Source organism: Sceloporus occidentalis, unplaced genomic scaffold (genome assembly GCF_023333645.1).
Source record: "Sceloporus occidentalis isolate IW3139 unplaced genomic scaffold, rSceOcc1.0.p SCAF_5, whole genome shotgun sequence".
Lineage (NCBI taxonomy): Eukaryota > Metazoa > Chordata > Lepidosauria > Squamata > Phrynosomatidae > Sceloporus > Sceloporus occidentalis.
In genome coordinates, this window is record NW_028316985.1 from 100,215,365 (window position 1) to 100,239,294 (window position 23,930).

At 41.5% G+C, this 23,930-nt stretch overlaps 1 protein-coding gene across 2 annotated transcripts; it reads right to left on the bottom strand.

The window, feature by feature from the left end:
• Positions 1-549: 549 nt before the first annotated feature.
• Positions 550-23,374, bottom strand: TTC38 (tetratricopeptide repeat domain 38). 2 transcript variants are annotated; one of them, XM_089524885.1, is made up of 14 exons: positions 23,235-23,374; positions 16,040-16,117; positions 14,860-14,941; positions 13,445-13,616; positions 12,270-12,443; positions 10,026-10,101; positions 9,515-9,634; positions 8,657-8,716; positions 8,196-8,234; positions 6,578-6,659; positions 4,398-4,563; positions 2,836-2,995; positions 934-1,007; positions 550-643 (listed from the first exon to the last, which is right to left on the bottom strand). In XM_089524885.1, exons 1-14 carry the CDS (start codon positions 23,256-23,258, stop codon positions 550-552), a joined length of 1,401 nt encoding a protein of 466 aa, XP_089381011.1. In that variant the 5' UTR covers positions 23,259-23,374. The 2 variants fall into 2 exon arrangements, with proteins under 2 accessions (XP_089381011.1, XP_089381010.1); XM_089524884.1 differs by lacking the exon at positions 934-1,007 and having other exon boundaries at positions 569-643; positions 23,235-23,327.
• Between the last annotated feature and the right edge of the window lie 556 nt (positions 23,375-23,930).

Below are 23,930 nucleotides of genomic sequence, written 5' to 3' on the forward strand. Positions count from 1 at the left end.
TCTTTGGGATGGGAGACCACCAAGAAATATCTTCAGGTAGGGCCAGTTAAGAATCCAGCCTGAAAACCTGCAGAACCACTGCTGTTGGTCAGCAGACAATACTGGAATAGATGAGTATTTGGTGTAAAGCAAATCCCAACTATCCAAATGAACTGTAACATACACTTTTTCAACAGGATCAATATTTTAGTTTCCCAAACGGATTGTGGCCATGTATTCTATCCAGCTTAATACCATACATAATTATATTTGTCCCATCATCAAGTAATCACTACCGTTCTTGGAATAATAAATGATTTGTAAGAGCCCTATCTTTTAGCTAAGCAGGCTTCTCATTTCCAACCCCACTTGCTTTCCCAGACATTCATGAAAGCAAAGTGGAATAAAATTTGTGTCCCACAAAGCCAGAAGCAATGATGCATCTTGGAACTGCGGAGTCTGAAGATGTTGGCTGTTTTGGATTTATGTAAAATTGTCTCCACAGTGTGAATCACATATTGCCATAATAGTTGCTGGTTGGAAATCTGCTGATCATTAAGGCTACACATTTCATCTCAGGGCATGAAGTGCTGTGGTTTTCCGCATCAGTCGCTCAGTTAGTGGGGAATTTGGTCTCAATTCATCACGTTCAATAAGGAGGCACCTAAAGAAGAAAAATGTAATCTTTATCTTAAAAACCGTATTTTGAGGTCTTTTGACAGGTCACCCAGACATCCCACCACTACAAAAGAGCTGGAGCCATCATATTATTACTGCTGCTTTGCTTCCAACAACTAGACTTTAAACCAGTTCTGAATAAAACCCATTTAAAACACTGAATGACCATCACGTTTTCATGACAATAATGCTAGAGATGAACAAACGTGAGGAACATGTACCTATATTGTACTGCAGTTCTTATCAGCCCTAGCCAACAGAGCTGATGGCACTTACCTAGCAAGCTTTTGGTTAACTTTAGATTTACAGTTCAAAGCAGCATGAATTAGTAACTGGGCAAAAACATCTCTCTGTGAAAAATGAAAATACAATATAAGTTACTGAAATAGAGTCATAAAAGAGATTTCCTCCCCACTGTATTGGGCTATAAGGACCCAACCACACCTGTTGTTCACTTGTCAATTCCTTTTAAATGCCTGCAGGACAATAAAATAATGTCACAGATATGTTGCTGCTGAAAGCAGTTATAAAGAGAACAGAGGGTTCATTTTACCATGAAACTAGACAATACTGGTCTTAATGGTATTATAATATCTATTGGTGTTGACTGCACGGAAACAGGACAAGAGTGATTAAGTCTGAATTGCATAACTGTCTAAGTATAATGCAATGGATGTAAGTAGTGAAGCCTGAATCTCATTAATCTCATTAATTTATAACTCTCCCTTCTCCCAGTATAGAATCCAAGGTATCTTATAGCATAAGTTAAAACATACAGTCAAACATTCATAGTATAAAAATTCACAATTAAACAAGCAATCATGTTAAAACACTAAATCACACCAACCTAAACCAATTCACTTCATGGTCTCAGAAAAACCACTTCCCTAGCTTCAGATAATATGAAGTGCTCTCAAGTGTACAGTATTACTTTCAATTTGTGCAATATAAGCAATTGTTTAAATGGCTCTCTGCGTAGTTATGTATCCTGAGTAATGTAATACTATTTTTAAATACTGCCCATTATTTTTATTTAATTTAATTTTATTTACTATACTATGGCCAATATTCCCACAACACCAAAGACCTGGAATACAGGAATAAAGATCAACCCATGGAGAGAGGGCAAAAATGACAGGAAGCCAACTAGAGGCAACAGCTTTTCTTCCCAATACTACTGTTGAAAAAAATTGCCCACATAAGACTCTGCCCTGTAAATTGTTTGAAAAGAAAACGGATGCATCCTGAAGAGCTGGTTTTCAAGTTCCAAGAAAAAGTGGGGTCAAGGAGAAAGCTGCCCTGGGCTTCATTTGGAATAAAGGATAAGGATGGGTAGAATGACAGGCAACTGTCAGGGTTCTGAGATCTATATATTCTTGTTATGTATGATGTCAGAATCTCAGGATCCCGCCATTTATTGTTCTGTACTTCTTGATATGTATGGGGAAAGGGTATGGGGCATGTAGTACTGTATACATGTATCATTGTGCAGAGGTCTTTTGCAAGGGGTGGCTATGTAGTGAGAGCAGGAAGTGATATAAGTGTTAAACTGTTTCTTCCAGCATGGAAGAATGAGACCTGCCTGAGGAATAGGAAGGGGGGTGTTGTGGAATATCTGGTCTTTGCCCTAGGGACAAAGGATGAAAGGGTGCCAAATTGGTGGGATGGAATCAACAATTTCAAATGTCTTTAACTATACTATGTCCCGGTGCCCTAGTTCTAACCAAAAACCGTATCAGGAACTCTGTTGGCCACAACAATAAAGGTCTTTCATTAATCAACTGAAGATTGGTTGTTTGTGTCTTGGAGTAAGAGTTTTCTCTGGTTCTGACAGCAACTTCCTTTTAAGCTGTGGACAGAACATCAAGAAGTGTCCAAACCAAAAGAGTACAAGGTGCAACACCCACCACCCTGCAGCTCAGCCTTTGAAGCTCCAAGGGTATTGAAGAGAAAGGATCACGAGAACACCTGACAAAGAGTACACACAGCCACCCCTTACAGTGCTTCCTATTAGAACTTGTGGCTTGTTTTAAAGCTGAAGAAATGTCTTCCCTGTGCCCTCAGGTAGCTCTTATGGTACTTCAATCCAATCTCCATTCTTTGAGTCTTTACAGCAATTGCCCTTAAGGTACAAAATCCAACTGGGTAAACTCAACCTAAAAAAAAAATCTTTCTTACTTGGGCATTGCTCCCTCCTATTTCAACAACTTTGTACCGAATGGGATACAGCAATTCCACTGTTTTATCATAATTGCCATTCTCAAATTCCACAAATGCTTGCAGAAGAGGAAGACCCAGCTTTGGAATCAGGTTTAATTCATGGTCTTCACCAGGTGCCCTAGAAAAAAAAATAAGATGAACATTATGTCAGTCAGATACAAGATTAACAGACATGAGTAATAAAAGATTAATAAACAATCAATTTACTGTTGCTAATTCTGGAGAACTTGACCTATTTAACAAAGGATATCAAAGTTTAACTACAGTAGCAACTACAAAAATTAGGCAGGCCTTGGTGATCATCCAGGAATGACCTATTATATTCATCCTCCTGTCAAGAATGCAGGATTGTTTGGCAGCATAAGTCCAAATTAATATTTTATGTGGCAACCATGCTTAGTGCTGTCAACATCTCGGCATGCAGTGGAGATGCATCTTTGTGAACACATACTTCTACAGGAAAAAAAGAGATGCATGGAGACTGTCAGGATGGGGAGCATAGACCATTCCCCAGATCTATTGAGAACTAGGGGTTCAAGGCTCCTCAGCTCTTTCCAGGTTTCTAGGTTATGGGCAGAGCCTCCAAGAGGTTTACATAGACATAGGGCAGCATAAATGATGTTGGATGGAACAGGGCTAGAACACTCCTGTATTACTTACTTGTCTTAATAGGGCTTCCCTCTAGAGTTCCAATTCAGCAGTTGCAAACAGGAGTTTAATCTTTTGTGTTAGAACTATGATGGCAAACCTATGGCACGCATACCTTCTCTGACACGTAAAGCCATTTTGGAGGGCATGTGAAGAGATGGGAGAGCAGGGGAAGAGGAGGAACAGGCATGCACCTGTTCTTCCTCTTCTCCCGCCTTCCCATGCCTTTATCTGCCTCTCTGGAGACAGTTAAAGGCCCAGGAGGGCAGGAGAGAGAGAGGAGGAACAGGTGTGTTCCTGTTGCTCCTCTTCCCCATCGCCCTCCTGGGCCTTAGCTGTCTCCAGGGAAGTCTCACCCTCAAAAGTCTCATCCCCCCGGACGTTCCGCCCCAGAACACTTTTGAGTTTGGGCACTCAGTTCCTAAAAGGTTCACCATCACTGTGTTAGAGTATGGAAACTTTAAAGTCTGTTACATAATACTGTGGGGCAGTTACTGGCAGACAAGGGCATAAGATGATACAAAGACAAACAAGACTTTTGATACTTAGTTCTGTAACAGCATTGTGACGACTGAGCAATCAGTTCTGCTAGCTCACTACAGAAACAAAATGTCCTTCTTTCAATATTTATTTACATTACAAATCTCATTATGTTTAATCATCACAATTGGCTGACTAGGTCATGGGTGACACCCATGCTGAGTGGAGTTTACACATTTGTCTAGATTCCATAATCTACTCAAATGAATAAAAGAGTAAAACAAAACAATTTAATCTTCTGCATGAAAACTAACAGGATACCAAGTGATGATATGTCAAACCAATCAATGAATCAACCTATCTATATATTCATAACAGTGTTTGCTACTTACTGGGTCAGCTCCTGAAGGGTTGTTAAGAGTTCATGAATAGTCTTGTGGTCCTGAGCTCCTAAAGATGACATCAGAATATGAACATCATTGAAAATCAGGATGTGGTCGTTGGCATGCTTCTTTGCCAGCTGGTTTACTCCTTTCCACCTGTCGCCTACCTTTACACCTAGAATAGAAATACATATCTTTAAGAGATTCAACCTGGATATTTTGTAACCTGCATAGAGGCTCAGTGCTGGGGAAAAGGCAGGGTGATGGTGATGGGGAAAGGAGGAGAAGGAAAAATGAAGACTTTGGGGAATGCAATCTTCATGCCATGCAAAGACATCTGGAGCAGGCCCACTGAACAGAGTGAGGCTTTCTTTGCCACTTCTTTTCACAGCTGCATCTGCCTGTACTGAGCTGTAACTAAGGCCTGGAACAGATGGGCCTTTGAGGTGCCCTTGTCACGTGCGAGGGCTGCCTGGTGGGCGGAGCGACCACACGCCCAGCAGCCCATACCTGTGACGAGGGTGCTGCAGCTGCAGTGCACCCACCAGACGCAGCCCATACTGGTGACGTCGCAGCTGCACCACCTCCAAACAGGGTGGCGCAGTTGCGACGTCACCGCAGTATCACTGGTGCTTTGGGGTACAGAAGTGCACCACAAAAAAGGAGCCGCTTCCCAGTGCTCCTTTTTGCTCTGCAGGAGCACCGCACAATTTGGTTGCTGCAGCGCTCCTGTGGAGCAAAGTGAGGTGCCGGGGACGCACCTCTTTCTGGCGGTTTGTACCCCGACTAAACCATCTGCTAGTAAGTCTATTAATTATAATCTATTAATGGAATACAATATCTGTACTCATACAGGAGCATTCAACATTAATGTGGATTTATACCCCAATCATTTTTGCTTTGGAAGCTTCCTTTGACCTAATCTAGCTGGTATGGGCATCAAATGCATTAGAACCAAGTAGGGGAAAAATGGAGAACTAAAACGGCCAAGGAAACTGTGTATGTAAGGTAACAGTTTCAATTACATTTACATTTTTTCATTCCTCCAATGTGTGTAAGGTAGAATATACAGCTCTCTCCAGCCATGCACCTGCATCATCTTCATAAGAACTCTATGAGGCATAGTTAGGCTGAACAAGACAGGGCCCAAGTTACCCACTTAGTTTAATGGGTAGGAACAAAATGGGATTTTTCAGGATCCAGCCCAGCATCCTAGCTAGTATATTCTTTCTTTCTGCAGAAATGAAGTCAGGGAAAGGAGTGAAGATGTAAGATCCACCAACTACCAGAACAGTGATCCACAACAACTTCTTAGAAAAGCAATTTAAGTTTATTGTAAGAGCAAGCAGATGTAGCTAGACACGTTTTTGCAGAATCTGAAACCCATGCCTCTGTGTAGTCAAAGTAACTCCTTAGCCCCCACCCTTTTTTCCTGTAGCTAACTCCCCACACCTCCCCCCGGCAGAGCCATGAGAAACCAAGCACCCCCCCCCCCCCAGCTGCACTATGAGAAACCAGGCACGGCCTTGAACAAATGCTAACATCTGCCCAGGCCTTTATCTCTTAGCATCCCAATCTTCAAGCAGGCCTCAAAGCCTAGCTAGCAAGCAGCCCCAACTACCCACCCATTCCCCCATTCTACTCCTTAGGCAGAACTACAGCTAAAGCAATTATTAATATCAAACTAAGCAGTGAATAAACGAACTGAGGAGGATTGATTGTTAATTGACTTTGGAGTTCTGACAGTAGAACATAGTCATTTAAGACAAAACCATTGGCTGTCTATAAATGGCTTATGCCTAGGATTCATCATGCAGAGCCAAACTGGAAGAAAGTTCAGCTCCTCTCCCCTGCCATCTGACCAATCAAGAGGAAGACAAAAACTTCCGTCCTACCTGCTCTCTTACCAGCTGAATAAGGAAGGCACATGCATTCCTGATGTCCCTCTGCTGCATGACAGTGCAACGTTAGGCATGGATGACTGCTCAGTGGCAATTTGTTCACCAGTCTTTAAATTATTCCTTTAGCAGAATGGAATTTTCTCCTTAAGGAATGGTGAGTTCACTACCATTACTTGATTTGCAAAAAGCAGAGTGGCTGTTTGAGAAGCAGCAGCAGGCGGTATCTTCTGACAGACACTTAAGCACTCATAATAAGGCTAATATTACAAAGAAAATGCTGCTCTTTACCTTCTAACTGAAGTCGGTACAGCAAGGAACAACTGTCAACAATATCGAGCATGGCCCCACTTGACCGATATTTGGGAGCCATCTGTAAACCACAAAACATTGAGAAGTCAGACTTCATTTTTGAAGTACCTCTCAGCTGTATGTGAGGGTTAATATTTTCAGAATTTCAGAATTGTATGTGTGTGTGAAAACAAAAAAAATTAAAACTCTTCATTCTCTCAAGACGCCAGCCATAGATGCTGGCAAAACATCAGGAATAAACTTTTCTAGAACATGGCCACATAGCCCAAAAACCCACAAAAAACAATAGTTAATTATTCCTTTACTATAGTCTTATCCAGGGCATTCAACTGATTATTATTTAAATTCCCTCCAAGCAGAAAAACTTTAGCAACTACTATCATGTCCCTTGCCGTAATTTTTCAAAGGGCTAGGCAAGGATGAAGTTGCAGAACACTTCAGGCTTCCTGGACATATAGTAATGGATTTACATGTCACAATTCTCAAAATTATGAAGACAGAGTGGAAAGACAAACGTCTGAATTGAATTATATTCCCGAATTCCAATCTACTAGCCGAGGTATAAACAAATATAACAGCCTCCTGATATGCTACATACAGTATCAATACAAAAGTCCTTGGTACTGCACACATAACAAAAGGAATCTTCTCAGAGAGAGTTTTGAACCCAACAGCCTTTTGGTAAGTAGATTTAGTGCTTTCATACTTTCACCTTACTTGACTATGAAGATCTGAGCAGCCCACCCTTTTGAACTTTTAGGGCAAGGGACTTGACTTGCATCTTTCTGGATCCTATTATATTGTATCCCATTCCTACAACTGTACATATATGCTTTTTAATCTGAGGCTTTACTAACACACTAAAATAAAAACCAGTTAATCTTAAAGGAGTTGCTACATTCCTTATTTTTTCTCTCTCCCTTTCCTTCTTTTTATGTTGCAAAACACTAACATGGCTACTTCTTTGAAATAAACTATTTTATGTCTTTATTAAGGCTTTCTAGGTTTTAGTATTATAGATATGTTTTTAATATAAAATTGTTTTGGTATCAGAATTATGATGGAATCAGCGTTATACTATGGTCATGTACATAGTACATACTGGAAACTTGCAGTGGTCATTGGCTTGATATAAATAACATTTGCCTTGATGTAATGTGGCCTCCTCCTGGAGGAAAAGAGCCCAGATGTAAAAACAGCAAAATTTCCCTTGTATTCTGATTTTTTTCTCTGTATTCTGAATGCTCCTTAACAATATACAGTTGGCTCTCCTCTTCTGTGTGCTTTTCATTCATGGATTGGGGCATCCACACATGGCCCCATTCTCCCCAATGGTAGTGTGTGAATGAAGCTGCGCCAATGCAATCATGTGCACATCATGCCGCCTTTGGCGACAACAGGACTTGAGGTCCTGTGGATTTTGCTATTTGTGGGAGGGGGGCATCCAGAACAGAACCCCTTTGAATACAAAGCGCCAACTGTACCTGTTTACAGTGTCTATGCTGTAGCAAAGTCAAAGTCAAAACCAGAGTTAAATTAAAAATGGTAACCAAGACACAAGGCTTTATTTGTTAGCAAAGAAGCTGCACACATTTACCTGAGTGTCATAAATGGTCAATGCAGCCTCATAATCACCCTAGAAAAGCACAAAGAATTTAATGTTATTTATAGATTTCTTCAGAATAAGCACCTATTAATACTACCTTGACTCCACCAACACTTCTTCTGACCCTTGACCCATCGTAGTGTGACTATACATGGAGTCCAAAGAACAAAAAAAATGTAATTCTGCCGGCACATTCTGATAAACAAAATGTTTATAGTCTCTTAGCTCCACTCTATACTGGTCAGCCCTGAAACAGAAGCTATTATTTGTCTAGAATGAAGAGAAACACCAGTCTTCTCTGTGCTGTAACACATTTTAAGCATGCAAGAATATATATTAAAAGTATCAATCTGAATCAACCAATTCAAAATGAAAATTATTTCAGGGGTGAAAGGAAAGCGAACAAATGAGCCGTACCAAAACAAGACAGAATTGCAGAAATGCCCACATACCTTTTCAATAAAATACAAAGCCCAGTGCCAGTAGTTATGACAAGAAAGCATGTCACTGTCCTGGAATGGGTGAAAGAAACAATTACTATCTACTAGAAATTAACACTACAAAACTATATGGGGTCTAAGTGCCACCCTAAGCTAAATCTGAAGTGGAATGAGGCAGACAAACAGAAACTCTAAATGCTCAGGAACTTGATATGGTTCACTCATGTTCCTGAAGGGAATAATACCTCCATCCCTTCTGATCCTAAGAATTTGTCTTGCTGGAGTAATCCTTACATCAGTCCAGTATTATCATTTTCATACTACTGCAAAGACTATTAGAACAGTCGCTAACCTAACCACACCCAGCAAATGTGTGGTTGTATCAAGATCTGAACCAGAGATTTCCATCTCATGACCTGCTCCTACACTGGTTTTCAAAGAATTTGATGTCTTGTTTACTTATTTCATCTTCCACATTTTAAACACCAAGGCCATTTAGAATTAAACCTCTCCCCCAGGATAACAGGTTAAACACACACAATATTCTGCTTTCAAACAATGAAAAGCTGAAACCGCAGCCAAAATAAGAACACAGGAACAAGTGAATCAGGCAGTAGTCCTTGAAGCTCTCATAAAAATGGCATTTTGAAAGGTGATCAAAGCCTATATAGACAAGTTCAATTTGTTATCCTAAGAGGCCAATCCTACAGACTAGGTGTAACAAATGAAAATTCTCTTTGGCCAGCCTTATCTCAGAATGCCAAAGTACATTCAAGTAGTTACAGTAATTCTGTTAATTCTGATATTCTTATAGTATGCTGAAGAATGTGAAGTAGGCTTTTTGAGTGAGAGAGGCAAGAGGAACCTTACCTTCCAATTGTTTTCAGTTTGCTTCATAAATGCCAACCCACTCTTCAGATCAGCTTTCATTTCATTCACGTGAGCTATGGTATGGACAGACCATGCATCTCTCTGATTGATAGCTAAAGCCTAACAAAGGGATGACAGGAAAAATGTGTACTCATTACACAGTCTATCAGTTCTGTTGGCCATGAACCATTCTCCAATGTGATGCCATCTAAACATTTAGGACTGGAACTCCCAGTATGCCTGACTACTGACCATATTTGAAACTTTCTGGAGACAAGGAGCTGAAGGCTATAAGGAAGACAGCTTGGAAATTAAAACTGGCAAATATCAAGAGTAGAGCAAGACAGAAGAAATGAGAGCACTATGTATGCTGATCTGCCCAGAAAGGTCTCCTCCTTTTAACTCTTGATGGGTTAGAACTGGCAAGTTCACTACTAATTACCTCTTATGCATCAGTTCCTTTTCAAATGAAGTTGAAAATCTCATATATCAATGATTTGCCCCTTTTTACCTCATAGGCAAGCTTCTCAGCACGATCAAAGAAATTGGTTTCCATCAGTCCAAAGGAGTACATGCCTTTTATGTAGCTAAACAAAAAGGTGAAAACTTTCAGAATCAAAAAACAGATTAATTAGTAGTGCTACTTATGCTTACTCAAGGAATATATTTAACCTTCACTTGGTAGGAAAAAGATGTTGCTTTCAGTCTGGTTCGGGAGTTAAACCCCACTCCCCACAAAGCTGTAAAACTAAAATATAGGAGGAACAGTACTGAGCATGATATTATTTGTAAGCAAGAAAACTGTCTTCACTGAAAGCTTTCCTTTTTCAGTCTTCCTCTGACTGACACTAACAGTTTGGGCCTGAGCGAGGAATCAGATCCTTCTAGGTGACAGCTCTAATTGATGCTTTATTCATTTTAATAAAATAATTATTATAATAATTTTAATATAAAAAATGAACATATCACTTTTTCCCATGGGAAAGCTATATGGTGTTAATATTATAACATAACATACAGCTAATTTTCAGGAATGGATTTTTAAAATGTTTGCATCATCACCATTCTGATAATTGGCAAACAGAACTTTACTAGTAGTAGTAGTACTATCACTATGTTGTTGTACATCTTCAAGTCAGTTCCAACTTATGGCAACTCTATCACAGGGTTTTCTTACTAAGATCTTTTTAGAAGATGTTTGCCCTTGCTTTCCTTTGAGGCTGAGTATGTGCAACGTGCCCAAGATGTCCCAGTGGGTTCCTATAGTCAAGCAGGAATCTGAACCCTGGTCTCCAGAATTGTAGTCCAATGCTCAAACCACTACACCGCTCTGATTCACTGCTACTACGCTGCTCTGCCAGCCCAGAAATGTTTAGGGAAAGATAGAAACAGTTGTAGCAAATGGAGAAAAAATGTTTAATTGGTTCCCTCACTTATATGGGGCAGACCAGTTCCCCACATCAAATAGCCTCAGAAGCACTCATATGCAGTATCAAATCATTGTAATTCCTGGTTCTGGTTTCCTTTTTCTCAGTTCTTTGAGAATGAGTGCTTTATATCTGCTTGACATTATAAGGAACTAAAGAAGACACAATCATTTTCATGGACCAGCAAGCGGGGAGGGTTAAAATGGCGTGCATGGGAGCATGTGACCATTCAAGCCAATGGGGCTTGAGTATGTGCGAACTTCCATTTTTGCAGGGGGTGGTGGTGGTGTCCAGAACGTATCTCCCACAAAAATGGAGGGACACCTGTAATTTTCTTTGTTTTACTAATGTTGATGGTTTCTTCTGTTCGCATTGCTTGTTTGTTTATTGGGTTAGGGGCTGTGTTTGTTTCCCCCCCCCCCCCCCCCAATTCTTGTAAACAGGAACTGGAAGGGGTTTTTTCCCTTTAAATTGTTCAGGTGTTTCTTAGAGCTAGTTTTTTTGTTGCTCAATTTGAAAGAAAATAAAATTTAAAAAATTAAATGCAAATTGCAAGCGTTTTCTGAACAACCTGCACCTTTAATACGGTGAACATGACAATTTTATGCCAGATGAAACTGTAGACAACAGTTTTAAGTTATTAAAGTAATAAAGTAACTTTCCATCTATAAAGGGTGCTAATTTTACATCTCTAGCTGCAACCACCACTGTTAACATTCTATTGAAGGTTCCACTTGTCCTTCTATATCTGAAATATAGAGGTGAATACTGTTCCTTACATAGCTAAACCTCTACCATCTATGCACAAAAGGGTAGCATCAGTTACAGTAGATTTAGAGTAAATCTGGGGCCTGTTACAGACTGCCAAAATAAAGCTGCTTTGGGTCTCTTTGGAGGTATGCTATTTAAATGATGCATGGGTCCTAAGAGTCCGGAGGTCGCGCCAAAGCCACACTCCATTCCTAAGCACTGGAGTGCAGCTTTGGTGCAGCTTCCAGATTCTTAGGATACATGCATCATTTAAACAGCATACCTCCAAAGAGACCTGAAGCAGCTTTATTTTGACAGTCTGTAACAGGCCTAAGTTTAAAAAAAAAAAGGAGCAAAAGAAAACCCTACTGTGAATCACCCACAATAGCCCAATGATGATTGAGCATGCTTAGCAAGCATGGAATATTGACTGAATATTGGAACAGCTAAATAAAAATAAGTGGAAGGGAGGATAAATTGGAGCATTGTGGCAAAGAAAGTGGTTGAATTAGTAGAACAGGAAACAGGAGTGATCAATAGTGGCATTTGAGGAATCAGCAAAAACAAACTGGTCTTACCTACTAAGAGGAATATCTGGTGACCAATAAGGATAGACACGGGCAACAGAGTCTCTCATTTCTGTCTGTTTTCCCAGGTAAAAATAGGTATCATGAGCAAATTTTATGGCTAACATATCAGTTGGGTGGGTCTGTAGAATCTGATCCCATGTATCACAAGCTTTAGGTAGCTGCCTGTACAGGGAAAAAAACCCACAAGTTAATGTGCGTACATAACTTGTAAATATACATATTCACAAAGTCCACTTCAGGCAGACAGGGAATCTTTTAAAACTGCTTACTGTTTAAAACAACGGCCTGTTACAGACTGCCAAAATAAAGCTGCTTCGGGTCTCTTTAGAGGTATGCTATTTAAATTATGCATGGGTCCTAAGAGTCCGGAGGTCGCTCCAAAGCCTCACTCCAGTCCTAAGCACTGGAGTGCAGCTTTGGTGCAGCTTCCAGATTCTTAGGGTGCATGCATCATTTAAACAGCATACCTCCAAAGAGACCCGAAGCAGCTTTATTTTGGCAGTCTGTAACAGGCCAACACTACAATACCAGGTGTGCACAATTATGACTCCACTCAGTTCACCAGCCACCTAAGGCTCTCGCCATTTGACAATCTTCCTCTTTTCTCCCATTCCAAGCAAACAGCAAAACAAAGAGAGTTTAGGAAATGTGCCCTCTGGGTACTGGAACTGTTAAACACCAGGGCTATTGAGAAAAAAGACGTGAGCTACTGCAGTGAAGCAGCCCCTAAACTGTGAGCAATAAAAATAAGATAAGGACAGCTTAGACATGGAAATATGTTTTAAGTAGTTTAAAAATATTTTGCTTTACACTAGGGATGGGAATCGTGCTGCCCTCCAGACAATATGTGACTACAAGTCCCAGCAGCAGTAGCCAGCATACTCAATGGTATGGGATACTGGGAGTTGCAATCAAACAGCATCTGGAGGGCTTTAAACCAGGCTGCTGTTGTTTGGTAGGGACCACATTTTATCTCTGAGTAAAAACAAACTAAAATAAAAATAGAATGCTGTAAAGGGTAAAACAAGCAGAAATAAGGTGTAATGCTACAACATTTTTAGAACAGGAATGGTTATATAGTATACTATTGGCTCTACAGATTTCTAAAGAACTGAAAAGGTGAAAAGACATCTACTTTCATTCTGGAGAAACCAAGAACTTACCCATTAGCAAACAGCTCCAGTGCAGACACATGTAGTTTCTCCCGCTCTGTCAATGGCTGAGATTGTGAGAGTGCCACCATTTTCTTTATTGCTTCATCTAGTTCCCTGTCTAGCCGCACTGAACTCCCAGTACCAATCAGAACTAAACCATTGGCAATTACATGTCCCATTGCTGCAAATAAAGCCAAAGTATTTTTTAAAATAAAATTTAAAGAATTTAGGCAACAGATCATATAATAGTAATATGAGATCTAAAGAGTGGTTTAATACAGTAACACACCACAACATGATACATTCAAAACCACAAAGAATAACATATTCGGCTTCAAAAAAGAAAAGTGAAGATTCTGACAACAGCTTGGGGGAACAGCATCTAGAACGGAGAACAGCATAATCCAGATTCAAACACGTCACAGTAACTGCAAACATGGGCAAATCCTAAATAAAATACTATATATACTCATAGGTAAGTCTAGAAATTTAAGGGCCTGAACAGAGAGGCCAAAATAAAGCTGCTTTGGGTCACTATGGAGGTATGCTGTTTAAATTATACATGCACTTAAGAGGCCAGAAGTTGCACCAAAGCTACGTTCCAGTCCTTAAGACTGGAGCGAGGCTTCAGCATGGCCTCCGACCTCTTAGGACGCATGCAGCATTTAAACACTTCCAAAGTGACCTGAAGCAGCTTTATTCAGGCCCTGTTCAGGCCCTCTGGTCAAAAACTGACCCAGAAAACCTGAGCCAACTTATCCACAGGTCAATGTAAGTACTGTATCTTAACTCTTATTTAAAAGAAGGAACCATTCCCTGGTGAAAGGCAAGAGTCTAATCTCTTCTGGAAGCACGAATTTCCTTTACTTTCTCATCCATCCAGCCTTAGGAGTGAGCACAAAGAGATATGCCTGCTGGAATTTTTAAGTTATTTGACATTGTTTTGGTTTGCTTCATCCTAGCTCCTTTGCTATATGCCCCTAATATCAAAATCTATAATTTTGGCCCCAAAATTTGCCCTCGTCTTATACATGAGATCGACTTACAGTTGAGTATACATGGTACTTACTTCACTGATTCTTTCTTTTCTTCACAAACTTTCTGGTAAAATTTCCATACCAAATTCTTTACTTTTTATCTTACATTAATGATAGACAACTGAGAACAGACACACAAGCTATCTAAAGCAGCTTCCCTTAACCCAGGTTTGCTCAAAGGTTTTCAGTTACAACGACTGTTAGCCCAAACCACAGGGTTAATGGAAATTGTAAGATGGAAATATCTGGAAGGACCCAGATAGGAAAAAAAATGGGCTAAAGTCACTTATATATGCATGTCTATTCCACTAATACATCCCACCAAGCTCACTGGAATGTATTCCTAGGTAAGGGTGCAAAAGATTGAAGTCTTGAAGTGTTACTTACAAAAATTAGGATCAGCAGCTTGCAATTTTGACAGAGATCCTTCAATACCTCCTAGACTTTTATCGTTTGTCCAAGTCACATACTATAAAAACACAAAAATATATTTTAGATTGTCTAGGAGCAGTTGTGTTCCTCTCAATTGTCTTCCTTTTAAAAATATTTAATACACACAATGTACTTAATTGCATTAATTCCATTAATAAAGTCATTTTGGTTGAAATCAAAAGTTCATCTGAGATGGGTTAGGAAAATCAATGGTTCCTAGACACACAGTAATAACACTGTGTTTTCTAACTTCTATTGTTTTCTAACTTTGTTCATTTTCAAAGGCTTCTTTATGCATGAAATTTAACCATCAATATATTTAGACACTCTAGGATCAATTGTTCACATTGTTCTAATTCACGTGATCAGGAAAGTTATCTTGTAAATGCTCCATGAATGCTATGCCTCAAAATAAATTGTGCTACAATAAACATGGGTCAGTCAAAAGACCTTGTTTCTGTGCCATTAGGCAAACATGGCTACCATTCTCATAACTCTTTCCTTTTTGCCATTTCTTCTCTAATACAAAGATGGGAAAAGGCTTGCCCAGACTGTAAATGGCCTCACAACCCCCTCCTTTTCAAAAGCCTCTAAGACCCACTGAGCCCTCCTGTTGTTGTTATTATTATCATTATCATAAACATAATTTCTATGCTATTTTTCTCCCAGAAAGGGACCCAAGGACGCTCACAGATAAAATCATTTTTTACAAAACCCAAAAAATTACCATTAAAATATATTAAAATATCTGGCTAAAACAATATAAAAAGACATAAAACATAGAACAGGCTAAAAGGTTAAAAGCACCTAGAACCTCTACTAAACAACTAAAATGTAGAATTTCAGCTAATATCCAAGTTCCCTAACCATTTTGGAGAGAAACCATCCCAAAAAGGGCCAAATGCTGCTCCTGGAATTACCTAATTTACCATCATTCAACACTTTGAACAGTGAAAATGACTTCTGGCCACTGGTAGGTTGGATTTTCAAGCATGCTGCAGCCAACCAAATGCCAAAGGGGCGAACGCTGGACCCTGCTGCAATATTCACTGCCACTGTTATAAGATAGGGAGAAAGCACCCAGCACCCACAAACAGCTTCTTAAGTTGTTTAATGTTCTTTTTATCATCCCTACCTGAGTCAGTGTAGCATCATACATTTTACAAGCCTCATTACTCGTGGTTGAAAGAACAAGTCCAGCATCCTGCCAGGCCTATAGAAAAATAACAAAAAAAATCTGATGTAAAGATTTAGAAATTCTACAAACTCTAAAGGAAAATGTGGTTTTAAGAAACAAAAACAGAAACCAGAATTTATATATATATATATATATATATATATATATATATATATATGAATACTGACTAAACTTTATCAACTGAAAACCATCATATGTATTTAAGTATAAGAATGCAATATACATGGGACGTATTTTGTCACAGAGTCCTCTTTTGCTATGTATGAAGCCATCACTCACAGCTGACTTACATTTAAAGAAGCTATGGTACAGAGAAAAAGAGAGAGTGACACAGTACTGCCAACAGAAACCAACCAGGAGCAATTGAAGAAGGTTAAGGAGGAAAGCACCAATGTAGGCTTAATGCCACATATTAAGAAAAAAAATTAGGACCAAAGATCTAGAAGAATTCATCCTAAATTACAAGAACATTTCAATAGTCAGAGTTCTCATACTTAGGTTCAAATATTGACCAGAACAGAGACTCCAGTCAAAAAATCAGAAGATTAGGAATGAGGATAGCTATGAAAGAACTGGACAAGATCCTAAAGTGAAAAGATATAACTCTGAACATGAAAGTGGGAATAGTCCAAGCCACTGTACTCCTATCACCATGTACAGATGTGAGAACTGGACAGTGAAGAAAGCAAATAGATAATCAACTCATTTGAGATCTGATGTTGGAGAAGAGTGCTTAGGAGACTGTAAACAGCCAAGGACACAAACAAATGGGTTCTAGAACAGCTCAAGCCTGAACTCTCCTTGGAAATCAAGATGACCAAATTGAGAGTTCAAAGATATAGCCATGTTAGTCTGTAGAATCAGTATGTAGAGAGATCTTGTAGCACCTTTCAGTTAGTCTCAAAGGTACTACAAGATCTTTCTACACACTAGAGAGTGTCGTACTTTGGATACAAGACGGATCTCTTCCGGCAGGCCCTCCCTGAATAAAAAGTGCCCAGCCACAGAATGACTGCCCACCGCTCTGTCCTTGTTATATTTTTTATTGTGTTTTTAATAGATATTTTAATTGTAACATGTTTAATCCTGTTTTAAGGGGGGGGGGAATTTAGGACATAATGTTGTAAATGTGGATTTTAATATGTTGTGAGACGCTTTGATTATCTAGTTACAGAAAAGTGGGATACAAATAAAAGTTTTATTTATTATTTATTTACATCATGAGAAGAAGACATGATTCATTAGAAAAGACGATGATGATGATGGGAATGATGGAGGGCAGTAGAAAGAGAGGAAAACCACATTGCAGATGGTTGGACATGATCAGGGATGCCATAGGCATGAGCCTGCAGAGCCTGAGCAGAGCAGTTGAGGACAAGCAATCTTGGAAATATCTCATTCACAGGGTCACCATGAGTCAAGTTCGACATGAAAGCAGTTAATAACATTTTTGGAGGGCACAAAGAAGTCCTTCAGTTGGCGTCCCTTTCTGGCCTTGCTCTACCTCCAACTTTCTTGAACTAACTTCAGGTCTGCAGAGAAACAATCCCCTGGTCCTCTAAATTCTCTGACCCAGTCTAACAAGTACTCTATTTTGACCAACTAATTTAGCATGGTACCAGACCCACCTCCATGCACTAATTCTTTTTATCTTTCTTGTGGAAGCAGTAGAATGAAGTACCACAGGAAAAAAAACCTGTTTTAAAAGTATCTTTAAATATCTCCAACTAGCCTGGAGTGTCTTAGTGGAGCTCATGTTTGCAAAGTGTCTCCATCCTCCCCTTCCTCGCTTCTCTTTCACCACAAGCTCTAGATCATACCACAAAGTGGCAGGCTGAAGCAGCCACTTTTCCTCCTTGGTCTCTCATTGCTTAGATCAGGAGTAGGCAATGTGTGGCCCTCGGGGCAGTTGTAAAACCTTTTTGCACATCTTTGCCTCAAATGCCCTGTAGGGTTGTGGGCATTTTGCCACACTTAACTCCCCAAGTCTATCATAAGCTAAGAAAAACTTTTTTTCAAAATGGGAATTAAACTGGAAGTGACTTCGTTATTTCTAGCTTTGAAAAAAAGGTTTCTCCTGGACTTAAAAACATGGTAGAAATGCCCCTGGGGTGCTGGGGGCATTTGGGGCAAAAACGTTTTGGTTACTGATGTAGGGGACAGCCTCTCCAAAGGGGGGTAATGTGCACCTCCCCAGCATCCCACAGTTGTCCACGCCTGGTTTAGACAGAGTCAGAAAACATCTATTGACAAGTGAGAGGTAAAAATGGTTCCAGGGAAAGACCTCCTTTCTCTCTCCTCCACATATTCACAGATTTCAAAGTAATGAAATAACTCTACCTGTGAAATATGAAATTACTCATAAGGTCAGCTTCATGGCATTGTCATGTTAAGTGATTGGCACTTAAGCTGGACCTGAGTTTTATCCCAGTGTTAACTTGATATAGCACCAGTCTAAGAGGGCTGTGACCCTGAACATCAACACAAGTCCTTCACAAACCAGGGAAAAAGACACTGCACACATGCATAAAGCCTTGACAATTCATGAAGTACATTCAACATGTCAGTAGATTAAATGTGTTCTTTTATGTTATACCAGCAAAGAAAACAGGGGCAGCAAGAAGTGTCACAAACAAGGAAGTGTCACAATCTACCTTTTAAGCAGATAGATTGGTGTAGACCATCTGGGCACATGCCTTGCTTCTTTCAGCATCACAGTGCCTTCAGTCCACATGTTTAATGACATTTACAGCCTTGTGCATGTAAGCAACCCGGACGATGGTTGTAGAGCAGTGATATTAGCAAATCCTTCTGTCCCTGTTTGCCATTAGAGGTTGGGTTATTTACTTTGGCCAAGATGCTCTGTAGATGGAGGATCCTGTAGCAGATACTGGAAGAGCCTGTTGACCCACCACACAGGCATCTCTTTCCAGTTGGCTTCACTTTCTCACTGGTTTAAAGTGAAAGGCTGGTTTTACCAAAGAGGGCTCCCACATAGCAAGCAGTGAAACAAGCAGATCCTCCCACAAAGGGCAGGACCAATGGGTCGGGTGGGGAGAGCAAACAAAATTCATGTTTGCGCACTCTTCTATTATGCTGTTTGTTTTGAATTTTTTTACTGTATAAAATTCTAAGGCCAAAGTTGTTTTTACCAGTGATAGCTACAAACTTTTTTTTCTTGACTACAAAGGTTCCAGAAATTTGAAGATTTATTTCTGTCCTCCACAAAAGAAGGAATTAATTTCTCTCTGGCTAAGGCACTTCATGGTAAGCTCAGTTTCCCATCTTGTTTGTTTCTCTTGTTGTCCAAAACCTAAAGACTTGCTTCCAACAATACTTGTTGTTGTGTGCTTTCATGTTGTTTCTGACTTATGGCAACCCTATCATTTTCTTGGTGAGATTAGTTCAGAGGAAATTTTGCCTCTTCCTTCCTCTGAGGCTGACAGAATGTGACTTGGCCAAGATCACCCAGTGGATTTCCATGGTTAAATGAGGACTTGAACCCTGGTCCCCAGAGATGTAGTCTGCTCAAACCACAACACCATACTGGCTCTCTAAACAATACTACAGATACATATGCCACTATTATTTTGAAATTGATTCCAAAAGCCCTCAAAAGCAAGTCACAAATTGCTTCATGCACCTGAACCTCTCCTTCCACTGCTTGCGTGGCGTGTGTTCTGAACTTTGGCCCTTTTAACACTCTCCAGGAAATAACTTGATTTGTTCTGGAAGAAATGTGCAGTTTAACATGGGTGTGCCCTCCCACAAAAGATGCTTCACTACCTACATACACGCATACTGCTTTCTACTCCCAGATTAGGTCCTTGATGATGCAGCAAGTAAGACCCACCACATTATGCTATCAGGATCTCCTGCCCCAGTCCCAAATAGCAGATTTATAATCAGGAAAATAAATGTTTAATTGCTTCTGCCAGATCTAATAAACTTTCTACCCAAGCTGGGATGGTGTAGTGGTTTGAGTGTTGGACTATGACTCTGGACACCAGGGTCACCAGGGTTCAATTCCTCTCTCAGGCATGAAACCCACTGGGTGACCTTGGAAATGTCACATGCTCTCAGCCTCAGGGGAAAGGCAATAGCAAATCTCCTTTACATTAATCTTGCCCAGAAAACCCCATGATGATTCGCCTTAGGTTACCATACATCAGAAATGACTTGAAGGCACACAACAACAGTCCTGATGAGAAATGTGAACTTAAGAGGCTACTTTTAGAAGGGAGTATGGAGAAACAGAATGGTTCCCAATTGGCAAGGGGATCAGGCAAGGCTGCGTATGTATTATCACCCTATTGGTTCAATTTGTACACAGACAATATCATATGAAGAGCAGGTTTGGATTGAGAAGAAGGCTGAGTGAAGACAGAAGGAAGGAACATCAATAATCTAAGATAAGGGGATGAAACCATACTGCTAACAGGAAACGTCAGGGACTTGGAACAGTTACTAAGGACCATTTTTTAACGTTGTGGGCCGCCCTGAGTCCCAGTTTTGGGGAAAGGGTGGGATATAAATAAATATAATAAATATAATATAAGAAGGAAGGTCAAAGATGGAAGTGAAAAGGCAGGTTTACAACTGAACATAATGAAGACAAAAATAATGACTATAGAGGATCTATGTAAATTCAACCTAGATAATGAAGAATTCAAAATAGTTAAAAGATTTCCTGTAACTTGACCAAACACTGAGCAGAACGGAGATTTCAGTAAAGAAATACAGAGAAGACTAAGAATGGGAAGGGCAGCAATGAAAGAAACAGATAAGATTATTATTATTAACCTTTATTTATGAAGCGTTGTAAATTTACACAGCGCTGTACATGCAATCTTTTAGTTAGACGGTTCCCTGCCCTCGGGCTTACAATCTAAAAAGACATGACACAGAAAGAGAAGGGAGTGGTGGAGGGAAAGGGTAAGAGGTCCAGCACTTCCTCTCTACCTCCAAGGCCTGGACCAAGGCAGATGGACTGGAGGGAGGGCTTGGGTTCTTAATGGATGGTTTAGGAAGATCTTAAAGTGTAAAGATATACAGCCGAACACTAAAGTGAGGATCTTCCAAGCCACTGTACTCCCCGTCACCATGAATGGATGCGAAAACTGGACAGTGAAGAAAGAGGAAAATCCATTCATCTGAGATGTGGCGCTGGAGAAGAGTGCTGAGGATACCATGGACGGCCAAATAAACAAAGAAACGGGCCCTTGAACAGATCTAGCATAAGCCCTCCCCAGACGGCAAAACTGAGGCTGTTGCAGTTTGGCCACTTCATGAGAAGGTGCCAGTCGCCAGAAAAGATGATGATATTGTCATATTGAGGAAGGAGCAAGCTTGTTTTCTGCTGCTCCAGAGACTAGGACCCAGAGCAATGGATACAAGCTGCAGGAAAAGAGATTCCAGCTCAACATTAGGAGGAACTTCCTGACAGTCAGGGCTGAGTGTAGTGGAGTCTCCCTCCTTGGAGGTCTTTAAGCAGAGGCTGGAGGGCCATCTGTCAATGGGGATGCTTTGATGGGGAGTTCCTGCACGGCAGAAGGGGGCTGGGCTGGATGGCCATTCTTGGGTCTCTTCCAACTCTGTGATTCCATAATCCTTGTTTGGAGGTCTTTAAGCAGAGGCTGGAGGGCCATCTGTCAATGGGGATGCTTTGATGGGGAGTTCCTGCATGGCAGAAGGGGGCTGGGCTGGATGGCCATTCTTGGGTCTCTTCCAACTCTGTGATTCCATAATCCTTGTTTGGAGGTCTTTAAGCAGAGGCTGGAGGGCCATCTGTCAATGGGGATGCTTTGATGGGGAGTTCCTGCATGGCAGAAGGGGGCTGGGCTGGATGGCCATTCTTGGGGTCTCTTCCAACTCTGTGATTCCATAATCCTTGTTTGGAGGTCTTTAAGCAGAGGCTGGAGGGCCATCTGTCAATGGGGATGCTTTGATGGGGAGTTCCTGCATGGCAGAAGGGGGCTGGGCTGGATGGCCATTCTTGGGGTCTCTTCCAACTCTGTGATTCCATAATCCTTGTTTGGAGGTCTTTAAGCAGAGGCTGGAGGGCCATCTGTCAATGGGGATGCTTTGATGGGGAGTTCCTGCATGGCAGAAGGGGGCTGGGCTGGATGGCCATTCTTGGGGTCTCTTCCAACTCTGTGATTCCATAATCCTTGTTTGGAGGTCTTTAAGCAGAGGCTGGAGGGCCATCTGTCAATGGGGATGCTTTGATGGGGAGTTCCTGCATGGCAGAAGGGGGCTGGGCTGGATGGCCATTCTTGGGGTCTCTTCCAACTCTGTGATTCCATAATCCTTGTTTGGAGGTCTTTAAGCAGAGGCTGGAGGGCCATCTGTCAATGGGGATGCTTTGATGGGGAGTTCCTGCATGGCAGAAGGGGGCTGGGCTGGATGGCCATTCTTGGGGTCTCTTCCAACTCTGTGATTCCATAATCCTTGTTTGGAGGTCTTTAAGCAGAGGCTGGAGGGCCATCTGTCAATGGGGATGCTTTGATGGGGAGTTCCTGCATGGCAGAAGGGGGCTGGGCTGGATGGCCATTCTTGGGGTCTCTTCCAACTCTGTGATTCCATAATCCTTCCTTGGAGGTCTTTAAGCAGAGGCTGGAGGGCCATCTGTCAATGGGGATGCTTTGATGGGGAGTTCCTGCATGGCAGAAGGGGGCTGGGCTGGATGGCCATTCTGGGGGTCTCTTCCAACTCTGTGATTCCATAATCCTTCCTTGGAGGTCTTTAAGCAGAGGCTGGAGGGCCATCTGTCAATGGGGATGCTTTGATGGGGAGTTCCTGCATGCCAGAAGGGGGTTGGGCTGGATGGCCATTCTTGGGTCTCTTCCAACTCTGTGATTCCATAATCCTTCCTTAGAGGTCTTTAAAGTGAAGAAATAACCCGCTCTGGCACCGCTTTCACTCTGTGTCTGGCTCAGGGCTGTGGAATTCTGGGAGTTGCAGTTGCATTCCTCCTGAGAGGGATGCAAAATGGAGGGCGCTTGGGAAGGCTGGGCTGGAGGAGGAAGTCCTGTCTGGGGGAGCCCTTTCTGGGGGGCTCCTCCTCCTCTCCCAAGGGGCAGCCCCTTCCCTTGCCAGGCCTTCCCCCGCCCGCCGTCCCCCGCAGGGTCACCTGGCAGTCCCTCCAGGAGCCCATGGCGACCCTCTCCCAAGGCTCCCTCCTTCCTTCCTGAGGCGAAGGCCTCTCTGGGCTCCTGAGGGAAGAAGGGCGAAGGAGGCTGGAGCAGGGACAGGCCTCGGAAGGGGAGGGTTCTCCCGAGGGCGAGGCAGGGCCATGGGGCTCCCTAGGCTCCTTAAGGGTTGTGGACTTCATTTCCCAGAAGCCTCAGCCACGTTGGCCAATAGCCTGGGATTCTGGGAGCTGGAGTCCAAAAGCCCTTACAGAGCACAGTTTGGAGACCAATGGTATATAATGCAAAGTCTGACCAAACCATGTCAGAGAAAACCCATAAATACTGCCTTAATCCATGTTTACTCTTCAGCTGCAGAGAGAGAAGAAGACATAAGAAACGATGACATGCTGGAATCCAGGAGGAAACTGATCACAGTGAAACAGGGCTCCTCCTTCATGTCAAAGTGTTTGGGATGCAAAAATAGGACACTCAGCAAAATCAAGGAGTGTAGGAAAGTTTGGCCCAGGGTTAGGAAATAAAGCAAAGACTGGATGGATGGGTTTTGCAAGGCTTGGCTCCTGGCTTCCTGTCTCTCTGCTTAAGTCCTCAGTTGCCTTTTTGGGGGTGAAAGTCTGATGAGGTCCTTGTGTAGAAATGCCTGAAGTATGTCTTTGATCCCAGAAGCCAGAACTGAA